This window comes from Lissotriton vulgaris, chromosome 7 (genome assembly GCF_964263255.1).
Source record: "Lissotriton vulgaris chromosome 7, aLisVul1.2, whole genome shotgun sequence".
NCBI classification, from domain to species: domain Eukaryota; kingdom Metazoa; phylum Chordata; class Amphibia; order Caudata; family Salamandridae; genus Lissotriton; species Lissotriton vulgaris.
In genome coordinates this window covers 1335178203-1335205200 of record NC_141695.1, presented here as the reverse complement: position 1 = coordinate 1335205200, position 26998 = coordinate 1335178203, and the positions used below count along the sequence as shown (strand labels likewise).

The 26998-nt window shown below is 43.8% G+C and overlaps 1 protein-coding gene across 2 annotated transcripts in view; it reads right to left on the bottom strand.

Annotated features, from left to right (window-relative positions):
• The window catches only part of LOC147703642 (crk-like protein), a 136882-nt gene extending 110394 nt beyond the window's left edge, over nucleotides 1-26488 (bottom strand). Inside the window, exon 1 of one of the 2 annotated variants that reach the window (XM_086931980.1) lies at nucleotides 25141-26488. In XM_086931980.1, the coding sequence (XP_086788106.1) occupies nucleotides 25141-25416 (276 nt within the window). In that variant the 5' untranslated portion in view covers nucleotides 25417-26488. The remainder of the gene's footprint in view (nucleotides 1-25140) is intronic. The other variant, XM_086931981.1, reaches the window with a different exon arrangement.
• Between the last annotated feature and the right edge of the window lie 510 nt (nucleotides 26489-26998).

The following is a 26998-nucleotide window of genomic DNA, read 5'->3' as shown; positions in this document are numbered from 1 at the left end:
ATGGGAGCAATTTTTGCTCCCAACCTAGCGAATATCTATATGGATCAGGTAGAAAGATCTTTTGCCATCAATGATCAAAATCCTTACCGTACCAACATTAAATTTTGGTATCGGTATATTGATGATATTTTCCTGGTGTGGAATGGTACTCATGAAGATTTTGATGCTTTTTTGACTTATTTGAACACGATACAAAACCATCTTAAGTTCACATCGACAATTTGTAAGGACACTATTGCCTTCTTGGATCTTAACATCATGAGTGATGGAGATAAACTGATTACATCACTACATAGGAAAGAGACAGAAAGGAATACTTTGCTTTCTTACCAGAGCCATCATCCGAGGGCTCTCAGGGATGGCCTTCCCTTCGGACAATTTTTGCGCATTCGTCGCAATTGTGCCCGAAGAGAAGACTATATGAGAGAAGCAAATGTTCTGAAAGTGAAATTACTCAATAGAGGATATCCCAATAAATTGGTAAAAAGATCACTGAAACGTGCGTGGTATTGTCCACGTGAGGAGCTTTTGATAACACGCCCCAAAAAAAACATACAGAAGGTCGTTTGTGTGACTACTTTTGGTACTCATACAAACAAAATACGTAGCTTGATAACAAAACACTGGCATATCATACAAAATATTGATCCCTCTATTGAAGTGCCACTTTTTGCATTCAAGAGAGCAAAGAATTTGAAAGATCACTTGGTACATTCCTCAAATGAAAATACCAGAGATACAAGCGGTACATTGGAATCGGTTTGGGGTTTACCACGGGTGGTGGGTCACCATCCATGTGGTAACTGTGTAGCCTGCCCCTTTACCTTAAAGACAACTTTATTTCAACATGGCAATGTTACTCATACATTACAGACTTTTTCAAATTGTAACACTCGTAGTGTTGTGTATTGTATCTGGTGCCCTTGTCGTCTGCCCTACATTGGGCAGACACAACAACCTATTAAAGCTAGAATAGGTCAACATCGGAGTCGGATTAGAAAACTCATCCTGACTGCACCCCTTGTTACACATTACAAAGAATTCAATCACAATGCAGACCAAATCAGATGGCAGGTCATAGACAATATATCGGTACCTGAGAGAGGTGGTGATATTACACAGATCCTACAACGTAGAGAATGTCATTGGATAGACAGAATTGATTCTATCAACCATGGTTTGAACTCCGCAGATGAATGGAGAGGATATGTGTCAAACATTACAAACTAGCCTGCTTCATATCAATGTGTTGCCTATTCAGACCTTTTTATACTGATATTTTGTTTGTAAAGAATGATGATGTTCGGTTTGAATAATGTCTAATTCAATGTATATATTTCATTAAGACGCTAATTGTTGTATACTCAATATTGATGGGGTGTTTGAATACTTGATGTTGTATATGTATGTAAATATGATGGGAATATTTTATTGTACATACTATAGAGTAATAACTGCAAATGTCCAAATCTTGCCGTACGCTGCAATTATCGATGCATAGTAACATACCACTCTGCGCTTTGTTATTACTCCTAAGTTAATTGTATCCAGTCCAATTGCATATATAAAATTAACATATCGCATAGGATAATAGGACACTTCCATCATTGTAGCCCACTACATTGCCAATTTTGCAGTATATATACTTATGCATTATGCTTATGCAAATTATATATACGATATAAATAGGGTCCCAATGAGTAATATAGATCGTTTTCAAAAGGTGCCGTAGTGTTTACAAACAGTACAGCGTCAATACAGACTGTTCCCTGTAGTCCGTTCTTTATGAAATTGACCTCAGGAATCATGGGCTCAGCCATCGATTCACTGACCTGACCGCGCTCGAGTTTTCTTAACTCGCGCGGTGAGGTCTTACTGTAACTAGTAGAGCGGGAGCGGGAGGAGCGAGACACGGAAGCGGGAAGCTGTGAGACGCGACCGAGCTCTGCAGCAGTGAGGTACGTCCGAATTCGTCCCGTTTTATTGCGATTTATGGCGGAAAAAACTTCATATGTAACAAGTTCCCCCCTTTCTTCTTTTTTTTGACTGAAATAGGTATTATCCTCAATTAATATATTGATACAGACACTACCCTCGTCTGTCATAAATACTGGGACAAAGAATCGAATATTCGATCCATGATACACCCATTGCAGGTAATCAATTATAATTGTTATGTTAGGGGGCTGCAAGTATTACGTTTTATAAACGCAATAATACTAGGATGTCCATTACTCCATCAGGTGTAATCAACATTACCGCAGATCATAACACAATTGCCTTGCGCTACATATTGCGCTTTCCCCGACCACTACAAGTGGTAAGTACTAAATCTAGTGCTCCTTCTCTTAAATCCAGTGCTCCTTCTCTTATATCACCTAGATGGTCATTTCTCACTAATTGCCTTCTTGTCTTCTCTTTTGACAAATCCAACAGTGCCCGGCTGGGTCACTTGTAAGTGTTTGAACTCTTTTCTTCTTTATACCACGCATGGGTGATCATAGAAGCAGAAATAAGGTAATTAGGTCCCTAATTCCTAAATTATCAAAATATATACGACTGTCATACAGTTTATTCACAGCCCCCTTGTAATTTTAATTTTAGATGTCCTTCATTTTCCTGTCCTGACGAGACCCCCACCCTAAGGGGTCGAAACGCCGTCGACGCTACGTGGAATAGAACCCCCAAACAGAGTGCCTACGATTGTGTAGATTCACTCAGAATAATTATATATCTATTTTGGGTCTTTTTCCAGTATATGTATTCATTTAAGAAAACACTGTGCCTTTAGAGTACTTATGTGTTTTGTATTGTTAGTTTGGTTGTTTTTGATACACTTGGGACACATTGCACTTTTATGTATTGTTTATGTCTTTTTGTATGAACTACTCTGTATGACATAATTCAATATGACAATTGTATTATAAAGTAAAAACGAGAGAGGAATATAGATAATTGTGTGTATGCCTCTTCTTTTAGCCATCCTCAATCCTCAGTAGTAATTTTTATCGCCATTGAGCCATACAAATTAAGTGTTATTATTTTCGATTGCACCACTGGAACCATTGTTCTTGATATAACTGTCTGCCCTGGTTCCTTGTGAGTAGGGTTTCCCTTGTCTTTTGTGATAGATTCAGGATTGATAAGGCCTGCCATAGGGGTGACTGATAGGTTTATATGTGCAGTGATATAAGGTAGATATAGGGAACATAGCTAAGTAAGGGGTGCATACACCACCTTCCACAGGCTGCTGTAGCATACCTGTGGTCTCATTCTGTGGTCTCTCAGGGGTGGCATAATACATGCTGCAGCCCCTGAGAGGCCTCTGGGATACCTATGCCCTGGGTATGTAGGATACCATATACTTGGGTACCCCAGAATCCAATCTGTGGTGTACCTAAAGTACATACAATCATTCTAGAGAGGAAGCAGCTAGGATGGGGTTCTGGATAGCAGGGCCCCAGCCAGACTAAAGTAAAAAAACAGTGAAACATCAGCAAAAAGTGGGGGTAACTATAAAAATGGACCACCTCAAATTTTGGGTTTTTTATCCTTCATCTGTTTAAGCCATAAGAGGGGCTTATGGTCTGTTTGAACAGTGAAGTGAGTGCCAAACAAGTATGGCCTCAGCTTCTTCAGAGCCCAAAAGGCCTCCCTCTCAATAGCTGACCAATGTTTCTCTCTGGGGGTCAGCCTTCTGCTAATAAGAGCTACTGGCTGATTCTGACCTTCATCATTCAATTGTGATAACACAGCCCTTACCCCCTACCCCCAACTCAGATGCATCTGTTTGGACATTGAATTATTCAGAGTAGTTAGGACTTTGCAGAATGGGAGCAGTGCACATGGCCTGCTTAAGGTCATCAAATGCCTTTTGACAGCTAATTGTCCACTGAACTTTCTTTGACATTCTTTTAGAAGTTACATCATTCAAAGGGGTCACTATGGATCCATTTCCTTTGACAAATCTTCTATAGTATTCAGTCAGGCCCAAGAAAGCTCTGATCTGAGTCTGGGTGGTTGGAGCAACCCAGTCCATGATGGTCTGGATTTTGCTCTACAATGGTTGAACCTTGCTTCCACCCACAAGGTGGTCCAGGTACACAACCTGACTCTGCCCTATCTGGCACTTGGTGGCCTTGATAGTTAGGCATGCTTTCTGCAGGGCCTCCAAAACATTTCTCAGGTGGAGCTAAAGACAGCAATATCATCTAGATATGCTGCACTATAGTTTTCCAGGCCTGTAAGGACTTTGTTCACCAACTTTTGAAAAGTGGCAGGTGCATTCTTCAAACCAAAGGGCATCACCACAAACTGGTAGTGCCCACTAGGGGTAGAAAATGCTGTTTATGGCTTTGCATCATCAGTTAATCTGATCTGCCAGTAGCCAGCTGTCAAGTCAAATGTGCTCAGAAACTTGTCTGAGGCCAAAGTATCTATAAGCTCATCTGCCCTTGGAATTGGATGAGCATCTGTCCTAGTGACTGCATTGAGACCCATGTAGTCAACACAAAACTTAATTTCTCTCTTGCCACCATGTGTGTGAGGTTTGGGGACTAAGACTACTGGACTAACCCAAGGGCTATCTGAGGGTTCAATAACTCCCAATTCTAACATCTTCTGGACTTCAGTCCTGATACAGTCCCTGACATGATCAGATTGCCTGTAAATCTTATTTTTAACAGGCAGACTGTCCCTGGTGTCCACTTCACGAGTGCACCGGGTAGTCTTACTTGGAGTCAGTGAGAACATATGTCTAAAGTGTTTGTAGAACTTTTCTGCAATCAGTTTCTTGCTGTTCAGTGAGGCTACCTGCCAAGGCTACACCATCTAATGAACTAACAGCAGGGTTCTGTGAGAGCAGGTCAGGGTGTGGATCACTCTCTTCCTCCTGTCCCTCATCAGTAGCCATGAGCAAGCCATTGTCTGCTCTGTCACCATAGGATTTGAGCCTGTTGATATGGAGCCCCCTATGGGGGCTCCTGTGAGTTCCTAGATTCACCAGGTAGGTAACCTCTCCCTTTTGTTCAATTATAGTATGATGCCACTCCACTTGTCGTGGAGGGCTGCTGGGGCCACTGGCTCCAACACCCATACTTTCTGCCCTGGCTGGTAAACAGTCAGCACAGCCTTTTGGTCATTCCAGGCCTTCTGTAATTCCTGGCTAGCCTCAAAGTTTTCAGTTGCCTTCTTCATGTACTCAGCCATCCAGGGAGTGGAGAACAAGTACATAGTCCACAATATCCTGTTTAGGGGGTTTGAGAGGTAACTCCCATCCCTCCGTCACAAGACACAATTGACCCCTAACGAGATGTCAAAACAAAAATTCAAATGGGATGTAACCAAACCCTTCTGTAGACCCTGGATACCTAGAGGCATGGTCCACCACCACCACCACCAGTATATATCTGTGCCCATATGCAGTTTGGGGATCCATGGGACCAACAATGTCGATCCTTACCCTCTCAAAGGGGACCCCCACCGCAGGTCGTGATATCACGGGGCCTTTGTAGTACTACCTGCCTTACCACTGGCTTGACAGGTGACACAGGAGCGACAAAACTCCTTTGTGTCTTCAGACATGTGAGGCCAATGAAAGTAAGGAACAATTCTGTCCCAAGTTTTGTTTTGGCCTAGGCGACCTGCTAAAGGGATGTTGTGTGCTAGTGTCAATAGGAAGCCCCTAAACGTCAGAGGGATAACCAACCTCCTGGCTGCACCAGGCTTGGGGTCTCTACTCTCTGAGTAAAGGAATCCATCATCCCAGTAGATCCTATGGGGCCCACTAGTACTCCCAGCAGCCTCAGCAACAGCTTGTTGTCTGAGGGGTTCAAGAGAAGGGCAGGTCAGCTGCTCCTGGCTCAGATCTGCCCTGGAAGGGCCCCCTGTCCCCAAGAACTCAACCTGAGCAGGCTCAAGCTCCTCTGGGGCAGTTCCTCCTTCAGGTCTGTGATCATCAAGAGACTGATCTGTACTCTGAGTCAAGGGGGAAGACACTGCCTTACCCCTGCTGCTCCTTTTCTTGAAAGGTGCCTGGTCCATTTTCCCAGGATCCAGGACCTTTTCAGTGGATGGCATTTGTGCCTGTGACCTAGTCATAGCAAACCCATCTGCAGGAATGCCCAGCATTTCTACATGAGTCATGAGCTCCACTTCAGCCCAAGCTGAAGTTTCCAAATCATTGCCCAACAAGCATTCAACAGGGAGGTCTGCACTTACCACAACCTTCTTAGGGCCAGTTACCCCTCCCCAGGTGAAATTAACAACTGCCAGGGAATGGTCTGTCCTGACATTGCTAGCATTGGTCACTTTGTACATCTCCCCAATAAGGATTTACTCTGGAGCCACAAGATCTTTTGTCACCATTGTGACACTTGCTCCTGTGTCCCTGAATGCCAAAGCCTCTTTTCCATTGATCAAAGCCTGCTGTCTGTATTTGCCCAGATTACTGGGACTGACAAAGGAGGTCATATCCATGCCTCCATCACAGATCAGTGCAGCCTGAGTTGGAACTCTGACTAGGCTAGAGTTCATCTCAGAACCCGAGGTTAATCCTACTACACCCTTATTCTGAGTACCACCAATTGGAGCTGAACTAGGGGGAACAGTTACCTTAGGGGCAATGGTGGCTGGAGTTGAGTCTTTGGACCCATTGAACAATCACTTGTCCAATGGGTTTTCTGTTTACAGATTTTACACCATGGTTTCTTTTGGCCTTTTCCCTTGTTGGATTGTGACTCCCCACCAGATGCAGATTTTTGGGGCCCTTGAGAAGACTTCTGGTCTTTACCCTTTTCCCCACCCTTATCAGAGTTTTTAGAATCTTGCTTCTTGGCGTCACCTTGGTTCTGAACCTTCTGCCTCACCCTGTTTCTGACCCATTTATCTGCCTTCTGACCCAATTCTTAGGGAGAGGTCAGATCAGAGTCCACCAGGTACTGATGCAACAACTTATTTTGACAATTATTAAGGATCTGCCCCCTCATAATTAAGTTGTACAATCCTTTAAAATCACACACGTTACTGCCAAGTAACCATCCCTCCAGAGCCTTAGTAACACAATCTACAAAGTCAACCCAGTCTTGAGTCTGTGCCTTTTGGGTATCTCTGAACTTTAACCTGTATTGTTCAGTGGTTAAGCCAACCCCATCAATCAGAGCACTCTTCTAGACACTGTAATTATCAGCATCATCTTCTCTTACAGTGAGGAGCTTGTCTCTGCCTTTGTCTGTAAAAGAGAGCCAAAAGATTGCTGCCCACTGCTCCTGAGGGACCCTCTGTATTTTACAGGCCCTCTCAAGTGCAGTTATCCATTTGTGGATGTCATCCCCACTCTGGTGGGGAGGGCGATCTTGTTTAAGTTCCTGTGGTCATGAGTATGTTCTCTACCCCTTGGGACACTGTAGCTGCCACAATGGGGCTCTAGTCCCTCTTTTCTAGAAGCTTTCTGTAGCTCCAGGGATTCCCTGTCTAAGGCCAGCTGCTCTCTCTTGATCCTAAGTTTAGCTTCTTCAAACTTGAGCAGTCTGCACTTTTTATCATAGGAGGACTCTCTCCTGTAGGAGGCTGAGGACCTATGAGAGACAGATGTCCCTACAGATGTACCAGAATGATTAGACTCCTGAGAAGGAGATCTTGATGTTCTAGGTATACTGTTAACTCCTCCTGTTGGGGTGAAGAGAGGGCCAATTGGGTTCTTTTCTTCATCCACAGGGAGAGTTGGATTGTCCAGGTTAGAATCATTCTGATCCTCCTGGTCAGCATCAAGGTCTAGGTCTTGGACGTTTTCATCTCCTTGCCTTTCCTCTTCTGCTCCCCCACCCAACCTGCCTGCCTCATCAGACCCTGGGGTCTTTCTGAGGTCATCTAAAAGCAATACCTCTATGAGGCGTTGGACCCTAGGGTTTTTCCCTGTCTTCAATTTCCTAGATGCACACATGTTCCTCAATTCTGGAAATGGGACATGGTCATACTCAGTTAATCTGGAGCCACTGGCTTCAGCCTTTGAAGACATACTAGTGTGATGTGGTGTCTGCACCTACCTACTCTAGTGGGACTACTAAACTCTCGCTTGAGTTGGAGAAAGGGTTTGCTAGACCCTTAACTTACCCAACTTTAAGTTCAGTAGAACTTACTTTATTCTAGACTTGTTTTATATGTACCTATAGTGGTTTTCAGTTAGTCACTCAAATTAGATTTTCTGGTAAAGCAATAGCAAGCTTGAATCCAACCGCTGTACACCAATGTGAGAAGTTGGCCTGGCATATGCTGTCCACTAGTTATAGTGGGTCCTGTGCACACGCACGTATGGTTGATAGTCCGAGTATAGGGACTAACAGCCTGATTCATCATTGGGAGGTTTTGCGAGTCTGAAATAGCGAATCATAAGGAATCGCTATTCCAGACTCGCAAAACGGGATTCATGTAGGAATAGCAAAATATTTTGCGATTCCTACTGATTCCTTATTTGCGATTAGCAATTTGCTAATCGCAAATAAGGAATAACTCCCCATTCATTCCTATGGGCCAAAAGGCCCATAGGAATGAATGGGGAGTATTCCTTATTTGCGATTAGCAATTAGCTAATCGCAAATAAGATAGCGATTTAAAGGGTGCCAGGGGTGTCCAGAGGACACCCTGTAGCACCCCTTAAATGCTAATTTAAACAGGTGTTGCGCACACACATGTCCAAAGGACATGTGTGTGTGCAACATGCAACTCAGAAAAATGCTTTTAAAAGCATTTTTCGGAGTTTTTGCTATTTACCACGAGGTTTGACCTCGCGGTAAATAGCGGGCCGAAATTGCGAATTCGCAAATTTTAAATGGATGATGAATTGCATTTAAGGAATCTCAAATAGAGATTCCTTAAATGTAATTCATCGCAAAATAGCGAAATCGCTATTACCGATTTTTGCATTTGGGATGATGAATCCCAAATGCAAAAATAGCGCTCGCAAAGGGCCAGATTCTCAGAATCTGGCCCTTTGCGAGCCGATTTCAGCTTGATGAATCAGGCTGTAAGGTTTCTACTCATAAAGAGTGAATGCTTGAAAAAAAGAAGCATGAAATGTCAAGATTCATGTGAATAAAGTTTTTATAAGTCAAACAGTGGACAGTACAGTAAGGAAGTAGCCAGCCGACACGTGTTTCGTCACACCGTGAAGGAGGTGTAACTCATCAGGGCTGTAGGGCTACAAGGTAGGTGGAATCGTGTGGATAAGGAGCGGTGGAGAAACGACCCCGTCCGTATGTGCAATAAGGCGATAAAACGCCCAGTAGTTGCTGGGTCAGGAAAGGGTAACAGGGCCAGTGGCTTCCTGGGAAAGTGGCTTCCTGGGAAAGAAAAGAGCGCACGCGATCAGTGCGTATAACGGCGTGGAGAAGGCATCCGGTAGATCTCCAGCAGGAGAGGCTGGGGGTCGCATTACAAAAGGTGACAAGGCCTTTGAAGCTCCCCTGCCACAGATGGCTCTTCCTGGCCTGGGGGAGGTGTAAACACCTCCGTCCAGAAAAAGCTTTGTTTCTGGGATCAGGGAGTGAATGCTCCCACCCAGGAGCTCCAGAAACATATCTTGTGGTAGCAAGCTGGTGTTTACCAGTCAGGGAACCCACCGGAGGCTGGTCGTTTTTCAGGGGGGATCTCTAAGATGTGCATTGTATAATAATCCCACAAGGGCATCAGTGTGGGTTTATTATGCTGAGAAGTTTGATACTAAACTCACCAGAATTCAATAAAGCCATTATGGTGCTGTGGAGTTCGTAATGACAAACTCTCAGACCATATACTCGTTATGGCTTTACTGCACTTACAATGTCTAAGAATGGACTTAGACACTGTAGGGGTACAGGGCTCATGCACCTGTACCCTCACCAGTGGCATAGTGCACCCAGCTAGAGAGGTGGCTGACCTATGCCATAGGCAGTGGGTTGTAGGCATGGCACACAGAGCTGTGTAGAAATGCGTGACCCTTGATTGAGTAACGTCCCCTGGTCACAGCCTGAGCCCCATGGTAAGGGTTGTAGTTATTCACAAAAGGTTTCAAAAGCGGATTCCAGATATTTCAATATATCTTTATTTTCATTTGATTTCTCAAAGTTCATTCTTCATGTTAAATCCTCCGGACTTCAAAATACATTGATGTTTTGTCCAATGCATTTCGGCTAGGTCATAGCCTTCGTCAGGGACATGTTCTATAAATCAATTAAATTAAATAATCACAATTAGGAATCCATCAGAGGCTACATATATCATACATTTTCTATGTCTCATTAGGCAATCAACGGTATGAGGCTCTCATTACCTCATGGTTAAGCTGAGATATCCAAAAGCAAAAGTAAATGAACTCATTGAAAACATATCGGTGTTTACAGAAGATATCCCTTTACCCTCATGTGAACGGTAAACTATACGCTAAACATTGCGGATTAAACACATCATAGTCTCTTCAAAAAACGGGGTTTGAAAGCAACATCACAAAACCGTTATGACAGCAAGTTATCAAACAAATTAGTCATTAGCGCTAATAGCAGCCTGTGCGTCTAACCAAGTAGCCAAAAAGTTTAATAAATGACCGCGAGTAGACTACGTTCCAAACCCGGTAGTGCAGGGCTTGCCTGTTTAAGGTAACTCCTGTTCCCAAACGCCATTCCCCAAAAGGTGCTGTCTCCCGACCGCGGTCGGGCGTGTATGTTAAATCACTATGTGATTCTGTGGATATCGAAAACGGACTAAGTCCGGAGAGATTTCTTTAAGGCGGCCACACCACACAGCACATATGAGGCACCAGTGTCCCACAAGACATTAGACACGTTTGAGAATTTGGTTAAATCAGAGCTAGCTAAACTTAGCTTCAAGGCTAAAACAAGACAACATAATCTCACTCAAAAACAAACGGATGCTCTTCACAGAATTGTAAATAACCCTAATATAATCTGTCAGAAAGCTGACAAAGAAGGAGCCATAGTAGTGATGAACATTTCACATTATGAACAGGAGGTGGAGAGACATCTAGGGGACAGAGAAGTGTATTTACCTTTGGATTACAACCCCACTGAACAACTTGCAAAAACTTTGAAAGATATTGTCAACAAAGCATTTGATAATGGGATTATTAATGAGAGAACCAAAAGATTCCTAAGCATCAATCATCCAAGGAGTCCGGTAATACATATCATACCGAAAATTCATAAAGACTTGGAGCACCCTCCTTTTCGGCCCATAGTGTTGACGGTTAGAAGCATACATCAGCCAGTAGGGCAACTGTTGGACAAACACTTACAATCTAATGTGATGAGAATGAAGACATTTGTGAAGGACACAACCCATTTTTGGGAAAAGCTAGGAATGATCGAGATGGAAGAGAATGAACAGATTATACTATGTAGCATGGATGTCAAATCCTTGTATACATCCATCCCCCACCAAGATGGTATTGAGGCAATTGAGCATGCTTTGCTCAATACAGAGATGGAACTAGACTTCAAGGTGTTCCTAATGGAACTCTTACAATTCACACTTTTTCATAGCTATTTCAGATGGAAAGAGCAGTTCTATTTACAACTTACTGGAACTGCTATGGGAAACTCGGCAGCTCCTGTCTATGCGAATCTGTACATGGAATACTTCGAAACTATTCACATCCTGAGTCAGGAACCTTGGAAATCCAAGACCAAAACTATACTAAGATACATTGATGATATGTTCATAATATGGACTGGCCTGGAATCGGAATTAAAGGACGCCATCAATGAGTTGAATACTCGTGATGGACGCATTCAATTCACATCAGAGATGAACACTAATAAAATCACATTCTTAGATGTGGAAATACGTAGGAAAGGATCTCGTTTTGAAACAGATATCTATCGCAAACTGACGGACCGCAATAATTTATTGCATCACAACAGCTTCCACAATGATCCTTTGAAAAAACATTTCCCATACTCGCAAATGTTAAGAGTGAAAAGAATTGTATCATCACCGGTAATGGCAGAAACTAGAATCATGGAGATGGAAATGAGATTTAAAATGAGAGGGTATCCGCAGAAAGTACTGGATGATGCTAAATCCAGATGTGCTCAGAAAGACAGAAAATACCTTTTGATTCAAGCCACTAAAAAGGAAAACACAAGAATTGTGGTTGTATCAAAATACACAACGAAAAGCAAACCTTTTAAGAGCATCATCATGAGACACTGGCCAATATTGTCTCAAGAGACAGAATTCAATGATATTTTCAAGGAGCCACCTCTATTCGCGTATCAGAGAGGAACAAACTTGGGCAACATGATTAAACCAAAGACGGAGAATGTCAGTGAAACGTATCATGGAACATTGCCTTGCCACAATTGCAGTCACTGTAACTGCATAATTAGAGGAAACAGTATCACTCACCCCAGCAAAGGATACAAAATAAAATTACAGGTATCTGCAACATGCGACTCAATGAATGTCGTCTATCTATTGAAATGTCCATGTGGACAAGGATATGTGGGCAAAACTGAGAGGAAGATAAAGATCAGGCTCAATGAGCATAAATCAAACATTCGCAACAGACACACAAAATCGACAGTAGCAAATCATTTTTGCGAAGCTGCACATAACATCAGTCAATTCAATTTTTATTTTATTTATTATGATTTTGGCTCTCAAAGAGGGCCACATAAAATATACAAAATATAACACACAACAGTTACAGCGCGACAATTACATTGCTCAAAGAAAAATACAAAAAATATCCACAGGTAAATACGAAACTGACATATGAATCAAAAAGCTACACAAATCGGACAGTCAAGGTACATCTCCATAGACATATTAATAAATAGCTAAGAACCCTTTAAAGAAGTTAAAAATATAAAAGCAGAACATTTCATTCGGGGGGGAATAAAGTGCAAGCAGGAAATCGTTCAAAGTGACAATGCCAAGATTCAAACAGATTACTTTTATCCATCTACATCGTAATTTACGAAGCGCCGGGCAGACCAGCAGCACATGCATACAGTCCTGGATATTTACTTTACAAAAATTACACAGAGAAGAGGAGCCATTCCATTTAGATAACAGTCGGTTTAACGGTAATAAATCATAGCGTAAAAGAAACCAAAATCTACGGATACCATGTGGTAGGTTCCATCTTACATAGGGCTGAGGGAGTTTCCACAGATAGGAATCAAGGAGATGTTCTACCTTTCTTTTTCCACAAATTACTTTTTTATCCGTCTGGAAACACAAGTCCCATGAAGCTGCTTTTAAAACTAATTTTAACTGTAAAGAAGAATACAAAAACAAAGCAGATTCATCTAATTTGAGGAGAATTACAGCTTTTCGAAAATTACGCACAAGTTGAGAAAACTCATTGAAATTACCCAGTAGTTCACTTTTGAGGATAGCTCTCATTGTCCCTACCTTAGCTCTTGCAAGGCAGGCCACCCATCTAACAAGGGCAGATAGTCCCTGTACCCAGGTACTCCTGAGTCCAAAATCCAGCCTGCAGGCCGCTAAGGGACACGCGTTGTTTAGGGAGGAGAGAGATCTTAGAAGTTTACCCTCTATCTTATGGCAAAAGTCCCACTTTTTCATATCAATAAGTTCAATACCATACAATATTGTTGCGGGGATTTTTGATCTGTACACTTCCAATAAAATCGGAAAGTGCCGTTTCCCCGTTGCATGGTAAAGAGAGTTTAGACCTTTGCCATGGGCAATAGCTTTGCGTGTACAATGTTCTATGTGGAGTTTCTCACTCAAGTTAGCCATGATAAGTTTCCCCAAAAAAGTATAGGACTTTACCACCTCAAGTTTTTGGCCTCCTAAAAACCAACCAAAATCAGCGGAGCGGCACCTCTTCTTACCAGCTATACACATAACTTTACTTTTAGTGATGTTGATCTTCATCTGATGCGCCACAGCAAACATATGAAGCGCATTAAGCCGATCTGCCAGTCCTTTGGGGGATAAATCTAAAATGAGGACATCGTCGGCGTACATCAGGCAAAATATAGGGGACCCCCGAGCACCGGGGCAATGCCTATACTAGAGGAAAGGGCTGCAGGTAGGTCTACCGTATACAGAGAAAACAAAAGGGGGGCCAACAAACAACCTTGCTTAAGGCCATTCAGTGATGGAATTATATCTGAAAGACCCCTTTCGCCTCCCATCAACACCCTGCACCAGGTCTCTGTATGTAGAGCCTGCACCAGCTCCAATAGGTAGGATGGCAGACCAAGCGCTGCCAATTTTCTCCACAGCGTTCCACGATCCACTTTATCGAACGCTGTGGAGAAATCGATAAAGGCAGCATACACCACCCCACCTCTCACCTGAACATACTTATCCGTGACCACATGCAGGGCGGTAAGGTTGTCTAATGTACCGTGGTCCCTACGGAATCCAGTCTGTTCTAGCGGCAGGATATTATTCTCCTCGACCCAATCGGAGAGGGCTTTTAGTAAACATTTAGCGAACACTTTTCCGATGGAGTCGAGGAGAGCAATAAGCCGATAATTACTGGGGCTGTCCCTAACTCCCTTCTTAAAAATAGGGACCAGGATACTACCCCTCCATGAATCAGGGACTATTTTTGTCATAAAACATGCTTTAAACAGGGGAAACAGGATTTTACTCCACCTTACAGGATCAGATTTCAGAACCGTCATGGGGAGTTCATTGGGCCCCATTGCCCCGGAGGCCCGCATGTTTCTTATCGCCATCTCAATTTCCTTCTCAACGGGGTAGTTAATGAGCCCCAAGGGAGTAGCACTATTGTCATTATCTTTGCCTAAACGACCACTGTTGTTAATATTATTACTTGAAAACCCATTCCCAGCATAGAGTTCCCGAATATAAGATATCCAATCCTCTTCCGCTATAGGGATAGGCGAGGGGCCAAGTCTAGACCCACACCCTTTACCAATTATTGTCCAAAAATCTCTAATCCTGCCATGGACCACCGATTCCCTCAAATTAATCCATGCATTATCCTCCCTCTCTTTTTTTAATTTTAATTGGACTCTGCTTCTCTTTCTTTTTAACCTTGATATTTCTTTACCCCGATCGATAACCCTATCAAGATATTGTTTGCGAACCAGTTTGTTTATTTCCTTATTCAGGCAATGCAGTATACTCGGGACCGGTGCCCTATTTCTTGGTCGAAAAATTTTTTGGGCATAAGAAGTGATATTACCAACAAATTCTTCAAAGTATGCTATTTCATTCCCATGCCACGTATTTAAAACTAATAGGGTCTCGTCTAAAAAATCCTGTACCCCATTAATGGCCTTGGGATTCCAATAGCACCTCCCCGAGGTGGCATGAAAAGCGACGTCACTACCCTTAAAAGACCAAGGTGCCATTGTCAAAGGCTTTAAGGAGAGAGTAACAAGCAATATACTATGGTCGCTCAACGGAGTAGATATTATCTTAATAACATCAGTCAACTTAGATACACTATCTTAGAAGTGGTGAAAAAACGAGAAGGTGTTGACAACCACAAAATTCTTTTACAAAGAGAAAATTTCTGGATTTTCAAACTGGAAACCTTGAAACCAGTTGGCATGAATGATCGGACTGAATTTAGTTGCTATCTTTGATGACAGTTCGTTCTCTAATGGACAATATTATAGTATTTGCATGATTTCGATTAATTGCCATTAATGTTCACCCGTTATCTCATTATGATGATTTTTTTATGTTTTCATAAATGTACATGGTTATACGTCATATCACTGCGTAATACCAGAAATGTTTTGGCTGATATTTCAGACAGGGTATCGTTTTTACTTTTTTCACCTTTATGTCTTTATTTAAATTTCATGGTTAATTTCATGGTTAATTTCATGGTGGAATTTCCCATGCAAGTTGCACCATCAATATTGTCACGTATTGCAGCACTGTTGGACATTATTTGCCTAAAATCGATGTTTAAGTTTCACTTCCCAACGTAACATGGCTGCCTTAAAGAAATCCCTCCGGACTTAGTCCGCTTTCGATATCCACAGAATCACATAGTGATTTAACATACACGCCCGACCGCGGTCGGGAGACAGCACCTTTTGGGGAATGGCGTTTGGGAACAGGAGTTACCTTAAACAGGTAAGCGTGCACCAAGCCCTGTACTAACGGGTTTGGAACGTAGTCTACTCGCGGTCATTTATTAAACTTTTTGGCTACTTGGTTAGACGCACAGGCTGCTATTAGCGCTAATGACTAATTTGTTTGATAACTTGCTGTCATAATGGTTTTGTGATGTTGCTTTCAAACCCCGTTTTTTTGAAGAGACTATGATGTGTTTAATCCGCAATGTTTAGCGTATAGTTTACCGTTCACATGAGGGTAAAGGGATATCTTCTGTAAACACCGATATGTTTTCAATGAGTTCATTTACTTTTGCTTTTGGATATCTCAGCTTAACCATGAGGTAATGAGAGCCTCATACCGTTGATTGCCTAATGAGACATAGAAAATGTATGATATATGTAGCCTCTGATGGATTCCTAATTGTGATTATTTAATTTAATTGATTTATAGAACATGTCCCTGACAAAGGCTATGACCTAGCCGAAATGCATTGGACAAAACATCAATGTATTTTGAAGTCCGGATGATTTAACATGAAGAATGAACTTTGAGAAACCAAATGAAAATAAAGATATATTGAAATATCTGGAATCCGCTTTTGAAACCTTTTGTGAATAACTACAACCCTTACCATGGGGCTCAGGCTGTGACCAGGGGACGTTACTCAATCAAGGGTCACGCATTTCTATTGATTATTAGTTACCCTGAGGGAGGGTACACCCTGGAGCACGCAACAACTTTTTGTAAGAAAGAAAGAATTACAGAGTGCAGGCGTGAAATAATTATCTTAACACAGAGATGTGTGCCATGTCAACTCTTCACTTTTCTCTGCACCAAAACACGCAGCCTGCAATGGCAGTGTGTGTTTGTGTGGCACAATATGTGCTGCAGCCCTTAGAGGCCTTCCGTGGTCACAGCGCCCTTAGTACCCATGGTACCTTTTACAAGGGACTGACATGTGGCCAGAGAGGTGCCAATTGGGGGTACAAGGTACAGTTTTGGGAAAGATCACAGGCCCTGGAACGTGATTGGCAGGGACCCAGGGCACATCAAGTCAAAGCGTGTCAGTAGTCTGGCAAAAAGTGGGAGCTACCACAACAGAAACCCAGCTTCCTACAGTGGTCTGAAGGGAAATGTTCTCTACCCCTCTAATGAATGAGATCTAGTTTTCCCAGGTTTTAGAGGAAATAGCAGCTGTGCCTTTCCGGTTGTTCAGGATGAGTTTGCACGTTAGTGTAAGGAGGGGTCCAATAAGTGTCTATCATCTTCTCTGCTTCAGTTTGAATCTAGAGGGCCGGGGAGTAGGAAGTTGAATTTTCTGTGAGGCTAGAAGCGGAACAGCTCCCTAATGAAATTTAAACAATCCGGTCCCAATATTTTTTTAGGGTTGAGCAGTAGACAAACGTGTGCAAGGCTGCCTCCTTGATTGCAATTCCAGTTACCAGTTTCAAATCTTTATTTTGATCGTTTGATCATAAAAGATATACAACAATTAATCATCATTAAAATTTTAAAAAGACTGTTAAAACAGAAATTAGAGTGTACCAAAACAACAAATTTTCAGTGGTCCCCTGCCATCTTTACATATCTAGTTCTGGCATACCACATTGCTGTTAAAAATTTAGCCAGGGCAAACACCGTTGACAGGGATAGGTCTGTTTTTAAAACTCTGAAGGCAGGAAGGAAAGTTCTGAATCCCAGGTTTCTCAATAGTGGGGCCAGCCAATATCGTCTGCTTTTGAAGTAGGCTTGGCAGAAGAAAATAACATGGGCTTCGCTTTCTCTAGTTTGAGCACAAGCAGGACACAACTCGGTAGGCACCTGTCCCGCCCACGCTTTAATGAAGGTCTTTAGGGGTAGAGTCCCATACCTCCACTGCAAGAAGAGTTTCCTTGTTAGAGCAGGGGCCATGCCATCCAACACGCTTTCAAAGTTGTATGAGTCTTTAATTATGATGAAGGCATGCATCAGGGAGCCCTCTCGGGCAGTTGCCAGGACTCGGGTAAGCATTTTTTCGTAGTAAACTCTGGAGAGTGCTTTCCTTGAGATCCTGGTACTTGTATTTTCTGGGTGTAACCACAGTTCTGTTAATCCGAGGGTATTGCATGTTGTCTTTATATAATTTAGCCACGGTATCTTGGCGGCGTTAGGTAGGGTTAGAAATTCCTGCAACTCAGATCGATAGGAAGTGAGGTCCTGACTGCTCCAAATGCGGCGCCAAAATGTTAGGGGCTTTAGCCCTAGTTCTTCTGTAATGGGCCTCAGAGCCAGATCCAATCTCAAGGGCAGGAGTGGGGTACTTATTGGTAGGGCCGTCACCTGTAGATTGGAAGATGACGTGTGACCCCACATCTCTCCCCCGTAGGTAACACCACCCCGAGCCTGCATTTTGTAAATTTGGATAGCGGGGGACAAAGGGCGAAAAGTTGATTTTGACGCAATTCTCATGATGCCCCCCGCCTTCTGAGCTAACCTCATATTGGCTTTTGTCCTGTGGGCCCCCCATGTTAAATTTTCATTTAGCGTTAGCCCCAAATACTCAATAGTATATACCCTTTCCAGCCGCACTGAACCAAGTAAGGGATTTGGGCGCTTTTGGGACTTAGGATTAATAATCATGAATTTAGTTTTTTGGGGTTTATTTCGAGGCCCCTTTCTGTGCAGAAGTCCTGGAAGCCATCGAGCACCCTCTGTATGCCCATTGGGGTTTTGGATAACAGCAGGGTGTCGTCCGCAAACATAATGGCGGGCACCCTGCTGCCGGTCAGTTTTGGGGCGTCGGTGTTGGCGATCCCGGTTAGGTGTGAGATTACCCCGTTCACAAAGAGGCAGAACAGGGTCGGTGCAAGCACACAACCCTGCCTCACCCCTCTGCGAACGGGGAATCTTTCAGTCAGTTTCCCGCTTCTCCCACATCTGACCCTTGCGAAGTTGTTGTGATGTAGTTTAAACAAAATCGCAAGGATATCTTTCGGGACGCCCAGTTCTATCATTACCTCCCACAATTTTGCTCTTGGCACTAGGTCGAAGGCGGCACGCAGGTCCACAAAGACCGTATATAAGGTGCCACCCTCGATAAGTGCCCTTCTCCAATATATAAGATTTAATCTGAATACTTGCTCAATTGTGGAGACACCCCTCCTGAATCCAGCCTGGTATGGGCTGAGGGTGTCCGTTTCTTCCAGCCAATTCTGCAAGCGATTCAGGATTAGTCTGCCAAAGAGCTTTTGCGAGACATCAATGAGGCTTATGGGGCGATAGTTGGCTGGGAGCAGGGGGGATCCCTTTTTAAATATAGGAACCACCTCTGCGCCCAGCCAAGTATCTGGAACGTCCATACCCCCAAGGACCGCATTAAATATCAGCAGTAGATATGGTGCCCATATCTCTGGTTCCTGTTTGTACAGGTCTCCAGGGACCCCATCCAATCCCGGTGCTTTACCTCCTGCCAGCCCCGCAATTGCGACGTAAACTTCTTTTAACACGATTGGTTCACCCACCAGACCAGTCCTGGCAATACTGTTGGGATTGGTATAAGGCATATCCTCAGTTGAGTATAGGGATTGATAGTGTTCCTGCCATACAGCAGGGGTAATGTTAGGTTTGATAGCAGAGGGGAGATCCTCTGACCCGTGGTTAACCACTCGCCAAAATTTACGAGAATCTTTATTGGCTAGTGCCTCGGATAGGTCTTCCCAGTGCTTTTGGTCCCATTCGGCTTTAGCATTTGCCAGCAGTGTCCTATATGCCCGACTTTTGCCTTGTATTATTTCACGGCATCCGTGAGCCTTGATTACAGATAAGAGTTCCCGTTTGGATTCACGGCATGCGGTGTTATACCAGGATTTTTTGTTTAGCGTACTGCTTTTTGATGATGCTTCTGAGAATAGGTATAGCTGTAGTGTATTTATTAGGTCTTTATGGGTTTTACCCAGTAGTTCTATGTTCCCTCTATCTTCTAGTTTATCGGAGAGACCAAATGCCCTTTCAAGGACTGGGGTGATTCTGGCATAGAGCCTGGATATTTTTACGTCATTTGTTGCCAGCTTCCCCCACCTCACACTCCTCCTATTGTTCTCTAGGAGTAGCCCAGTGGTCCCATTCCCGTTATCCATTCCCGTGTCATCTATACCGGGGATGGCATATTCAAGTATGAGGGCATTGTGATCGCTATCCTCTCTGGGTTGTACCCTAAAATCAATTATTCGTCTCCAGTTTGATATTTGAGCTAGAATGTAATCTAGTCTGGATTCGCTACCTGGTTTGTTGAATGTACATTTGCAGGGGTTGTCTGCTTTTGTACGCCCATTGCATGCGCGTAGACCGTAATTGAGGGTCAGCGCTGTAATTTGTAATGCCAGGGGTGTCCAGGCTCTTGGTGGGGGAGCCACCGTGTCTGGTATCAGGCAACTGGCATCCTCTTCTAAGGAGGGTCCTTCTAGCAATCCAGGAAGTGGCTCATAGTGGGAAGTGAGGTCTCCTGCTACCAACTGTGGAAGATCCCTTGGGATATCACTCAGAAAGGTTGAGAGGTCCTCAATTGTTTTCGATTCGCCAGATGTGAGCACGGGTCTCGAATAGACGTTTATGACCAGTAACTTAACCAGATTTGGCCATTCTAGAAGGACTGGTAGAATATCCTCAGAGTCCACAGCTAAACACCTAGCCTTACAGCCCAGGTGGGAGGCGATCAAAGTTGCCAACCCTCCTGACAGACGTCCCTTACCCCTCCACTTTGCCTTTTTAGATTGCAATTCCAGCATGTGGATGTATCCCTGAGTTTCAGTTTGTATAGGCCAGCAAGGGTCCAGTAAGTTCTATGTATCAACATAAATTTAGTTTGTGCCAGAACTGAGGTAATCTTGTACACAAAGTGAGCCTCTAATATTTTGGCCCATTGGCTATTATTTTCTTTTGTTAATTCATCCTGCCTCCATTTGGCTTGTATAGTTATCATGGGTGTTGGGGAGAGATTACTATAGATTTTTGAGACTGCATGCCGACCTTGCAGTCCCTAAAATCGGAGTTAATAAACTCCAAATTCTACAATAAGCGGACAATCTAGTGGTGATGGATCATACAAAAACAGGGCTACAAAGGGGATTAGACATTTCAAACACCAAAAACCAGATCAATGAATTAACAATAAATCCAGACAACACCAAAGTACTGATCTTTGGGCTTTAGACTAAAAAACATTCCTCAAATGGCACGTGGGTAAAGAGATAATCGCTGTTTCGAAGTCTTACAGTTATCTCGGGTGGTGGCTGAGCGACTCGGGTAAGGCAACTTTGCATCTACACAAAATGAAATCTAAAGTACAATCGACAATCTACGCCCTCTGCAAATTACATGAGAAAATGCAAAGTCCAATGACCATCCCAATCAGAAAGGTGTTACCATCTAAAATAAGGGCAATTGTGGGGTATGCACAGCAGGCATTCCCAGGCAAAATGGACACAATGATGGAAAAATCACAATGCCAGGCGCACAAACGCATATTCAAGCTACCAAAATACACCCGCAATAGCTGGATTTGCCTGGAGTTCGGCCCGGTGCAACAGAACAAAGAATGTTTGGGTGTGCATGCAAAATACTATTTCCAAGTACTTAAAGCTCCAGATGGACGCTTGAAGAGCATGCTAAAATCCATCTACGGAGGGCCAACCAACTCATGACAAGTCTATATGCAGAAGCAGTAGAAACTTTAGACTTGGCAACACAGATGTTGGGTCAAAAGGACATAAACTACCCAGCTATCAAAAATGCAATCAATAAACAATGCTATCAATGGTCACGAAAAATTGACTTAGCACATTTTGAAACTGGAGGAGGTGTATATGGGCTGATTGCAACATATATAGAGCACAAAACCCAGCCTTACCATCACTAAGCTTTGGGGAGGAAGGCCCAAAAAACTTTCAGTGGGCGAGACTAGCCCCCCTCCCAATTAAAGAACTGAATCCTGGGTGGAAATCCCTTGATAACAAAATCAGCTGTAGAATCAGCAATTTCAAAACAAAATCATTACTACACCTGATGTGCTGCTGCCCCGGCCTGTTACAGTCTCGTCAGAAGTTTTTAAAGCCAATATGGCTAAGCAAAAGAGTTCGGACAGTGAAATAAGCGGTTGCAGTTCTATTTTTTTGCATACAACAGACCGATTTGGCTAGAATCAGGAGATACATTGAGAATGTGCGCTCCAGACTTGTTGAAAAATAAGATCTCGACAACCGCGAGAAAATAGACCTGCTGCGGACGGATCAAGCGATACTTTAAAAATGACATAATAACTTCTGTCATAATGCTTTATATACAACTATTCGCTTTTTATTTTTAATCGTGTTTTCCCTGAAATGAAATTGGTTAAAATCTCAAATGAATTAATTTTAACGTTCTGATTTTAAATGCTTTCATCATACTGCAAATGGTTTTAAGTAACTGTGCAATAAAATTTTCATTCATTCATTAAAAAAAAAAAAGAAGAAGAGACTGCGTGCCCTGTTTGGGATATTTTGATGATGAATTCGGGAAGCAAAGGTGTTATATCAGTGAATGATAATTTCCATATGCTGGATTTAAATTTTTGGATAGTGAGTAAAGCTCAAACATTAACATTAACAACACCAGCAGTAGCTATCACAGTGCACGCTGAAAAAGCATTTGCTAAAGTGAACTGTAAGTACCTGGTTGCAGTACTACGGAAATATAATCTTGGCTCCACTTATATTCAAATGGTCATGGCACTATATACTAACCCCACTGCCAGAGTCTGGGCAGGTGGATTCCTTTTCAAAAACCTTCCCACTGAGCCAGTGTGTACGACAAGGATGCCCACTATCCCCCTCCCCATCCCTCCAGGCACTGGAACCTCTCCTCCCAGATATCAGTCACAATAATGATACTACTGGGATTAGATCCATCAAAACGGCATCAAAGTAGCTGCTTACGCAGAAAATATTTTTATAATAACGGAAGAAGCGAATCATACAACCCCCGAAATAATGAAATCCATATCTGAGTTCGCCAAAGCTTATGGCTATGCTCTAAGCAAAGATAAATCAGAGGTGGTGTTGTTAAACAATATAGGCTCCAGGGATCTTTTAGGAACCTCAGGTCAAGTGTGGCAACCAAACCACATCAAATATCTTGGCCTGGAATTCTCCAACAGCATCCTCAACTCGCGCAAACACAATGAGTTACTGACCATCAAAGAAGTAAGTGATTTACTAGAGATCTGGCCCCCAAAATCCTTAATGTGGTGGGGAAGGATAGAAACAATGAAAATGATTATCCTCCCGATCATAAATAATTAGCATTCTCCCACTGTCCCTATCGGAACTATTCTTGAAAAAAATTGACACTAACAAATACCTCTTTAACAAATTCCTATGGAAGGGAAAGAGGCCTGAAATATCACTGAAAAAGCTCAGGCTTCCCAAAGAAATGGGGGGAGTCAATCTACCCAATTTTAAAATGTATCAAACCACTTTCCCATTCAAACAATGTATCTATTGGTTAACCAAGAGAAAGGGCTATATATACACCTGTATGGCTAATTCTTGAAACATCTATTATACCTAGCGGGAACCTAACTTCATTCATCTCGATGGGGAAAATAGCTCTTCCACACTATATCTTAAATAATACAAAAGAAGCAATGCTAAAACTGGACTCTAGTCTAAAAAATAGGTTACTTACTTCCATCCTAGTATCCCTATGGAACAACCCTAGCATCACAATATAAGTTTCCCTGATGGAATGGGAAGACTGGGCATCCCAAGGCATCTTCACCATCAATCAACCGGGATCAAATAAACATCTGCAAACAGTTGCGAATCTTCAATACATATACACAGGATGTGATGTTTTACCTGGAGAGTTTGGCTGCTGAAAATAACTAGATTCTCTGGATGAAACAATGAGAAAAACATTTGGGAATCGATGCAGAAAACACTTATTACACTTATCTGGAATATTTCCTACCCCTAGAGTTACCAACGTCCAACATATAGGTAGCTTCACGGCAGGGGGAAATATTAGGCTGAAAACCACCCAACTAGGATTCCCGCATTAAGTAACATTCCAGAACTTCTTCTATTCAGAAAAATTGTGTCAAACTGGGTATTTAAACAACAGTTACTTGCAGTGTTTTTTTTTCCAGGTTTCATTAGTTCTCCAGAAATTTTGATTTTTCTAAATTCGATTTGTTGTTCTATTTCTCTAGCTTTGAATTCGTCTAGCTGTGCCCCGCAATATGTTGAGTATAAGAAATTCTACAGCAAACAGTGTCAAGTAATTACAACAATGGAGAGGTATAGAGTGCAAGAGCCAATATATAAAGCGGTGCTTTTTGAGCAGGGGGTGTGGGTTGAGAATACCCGTCCGACTTTGAACTTTGAAAGCTCTTAACATTTCAAGCTCAGGAATTGTACAACCAGCTGTCAAGCGCTTGTCTTTTCTGAGAAAGGGGCACTCAAAAGACACTATACGGATTTACAGACCGAGAAAGAAAGAGAAATACATTGAATACTCTTAAAGGGGTAATGCCTTGCGGTTCAACTGGGAGTTATCCTGCCCCTGTGCCACTGTTGCTGGTGAGGTAGCTCGGCGGATTGAGCACTTCCTGCAAATATCTGTGTGTAATATACGGATTCAATATTCGAATCTCAGCCTTTCATCCTTTGGAGACTGAAGGAGCAATGAGCACTGTTTAGGGAGGGGATAATGGCATGTGCTTAAACCCGCAGGGGTAGCAAGCACATGACGTCACATCAATGACGTGTTTCTAGCACTTAAACCCACAGGGGCTCTGCCATGACGTAAGAACAATGGCGTGTTTCTAGCACTTAAACCCGCAGGGGTACTGCGGGTTTAAGTGCTAGAAAGAAACACGCCATTGTTGTGACGTCGTGTGCTTGCTACCACTGCTGGTTTAGGTGCTAGAAACACGCCATTGTTGTGAAATCATGTGCTTGCTACCCCTGTTGATTTAAGTGCTAGAAACACGCCATTGTTGTTAGGTGCTTGAAACCGCCATTGTCGTGACGTCATCCTTACCCGGCTCTGACGCGCCTCTTCTTCTCTCTGGACTGCGGGCCAGCTCTGGGCCTTCTCGGCAAGGTTCCCCAGCACCCGGTTGGCGATGAACTTCTGGTGGGCGAACTCCTGCCGGCACTCGGGGCAGGAAAAGACCTTCTTGCCCTGCCAGACTTGGCGTATGCAGTCCCCGCAGAAGTTGTGCCCGCACTTCAGTATCACTGGCTTGCAGAAGAGCTCCAGGCAAATGGAGCAGATGAGGTCCTCGGAGAAATCCGGATGGTCCCTGCCCGACATGGCGCGCTTGTAAGATCCCAGCCCGGGCTTCGGTCACCTACTGCTGCACCGGGCAGGGGGCAGGCTTTTCTCTCAGCCCGCTCCTTGACCAGCCTGTCATCTCCTCCGCACCTGCTGATGTGCAGTTTAGACGGAACCTTTGCTATCTTTGCCAGTCGTGGTGAGGTTCTCTCCTTCCTACACTAGACGAGCCATGCGTCTCTTTCGGACATGTTGCTATGCCAGCTTGGCTACGCTTCTGTCCCAGACCGCTTGCTTTGTCAGTCAGGCAGAACTTTCATTCCACGCCCTTTGCTGTGCCACCACACCAACACGCTTCTATTACGCAACTGCTGATATACCAGTCACTGAGGCAAGCTTCTTTTTAGCGCCTCCTCCTATCCCAGGTGCACACAGACAAGCTTCTCTCCAGTCCCCCAGTCTATGCCAGCCACACAGACAAGCTTCTCTCCAGTAACATAGTCTATGCCAGCCACACATACAAGCTTCTCTCCAGTACCCCGTCTATGCCAACCACACAGCCAAGCTTTTCTGCAGTACCCCCCGTCTATGCCAGTCACACAGACAAGCTTCTCTCCAGTACCCCTGCCCCCCCCCGTCTATGCCAGCCACACAGACAAGCTTCTCTCCAGTACCCCGTCTATGCCAGCCACACAGACACGCTTCTCTCCAGTACCCCGTCTATGCCAACCACACAGCCAAGCTTTTTTGCAGTACCCCCCGTCTATGCCAGTCACACAGACAAGCTTCTCTCCAGTACCCCTGCCCCCCCCCCCCCGTCTATGCCAACCACCCAGACAAGCTTCTCTGCAGTACCCCCGTCTATGCCAGCCACACAGACCAGCTTCTCTTGCTACCCCAGCCGAACCTGTCTACTCTCTGGCACTTTTGCTACGCCACGCCAGCCTGGCTTCTCTCTAGCAACCCTTGCTGTGCCAGTCCGGGTGACTAGACTATCTTTGCCCTGGCAGACCCTCCTTTGCCGGTCAGCCAGACGAGCTTCCCTCTGGTATCTCTCGCGACGCCAGTCCAGCCTGGCTTCCCTCTTGCGTGTCTCTCGCGGTCTCAGTCCAGCTTCGCTTCTCTCATCGCGCATCACGTAGGCCCGGCCAGAAAGATACTTCCTCATTTGTATTTTCCAGATGCAAAGCGTCTTTGGGTTATTTTTTAACCCGCTGTGAGAAGGAAACAGAAGTGGCGCAGAAAACCAACCTTTTGCCACGGAACGCTGCACTTCCCACACAGCAATGGCCTCAAGGGTGCCACCTCTGCCCAGCCCCCTCCTGTCTCCATTCCTCATTTGAGCTCCATTCATCACAGTGTCATGAAGGCAGCAAGGGCCACAAAAAATCATGATACACATGATTTTAGAAATGTCAGAGTCAAAGTGACCGAGTGGAGTTTGCCTATGTAGATGCTGTGCGTGGGGTTTCCTGAGAGGCTGTTGCCAAGTGGGACTTGTGCAGTGAGCCACTCCCAAACTTCACGTGACGACATGTTATGTTATTGACAGGGTTGTATTGGGATCAAAAAGAGGCCTGGGCACCCAAAAAAAGAAGTGGCCCACAGTTGCGCATTGCGC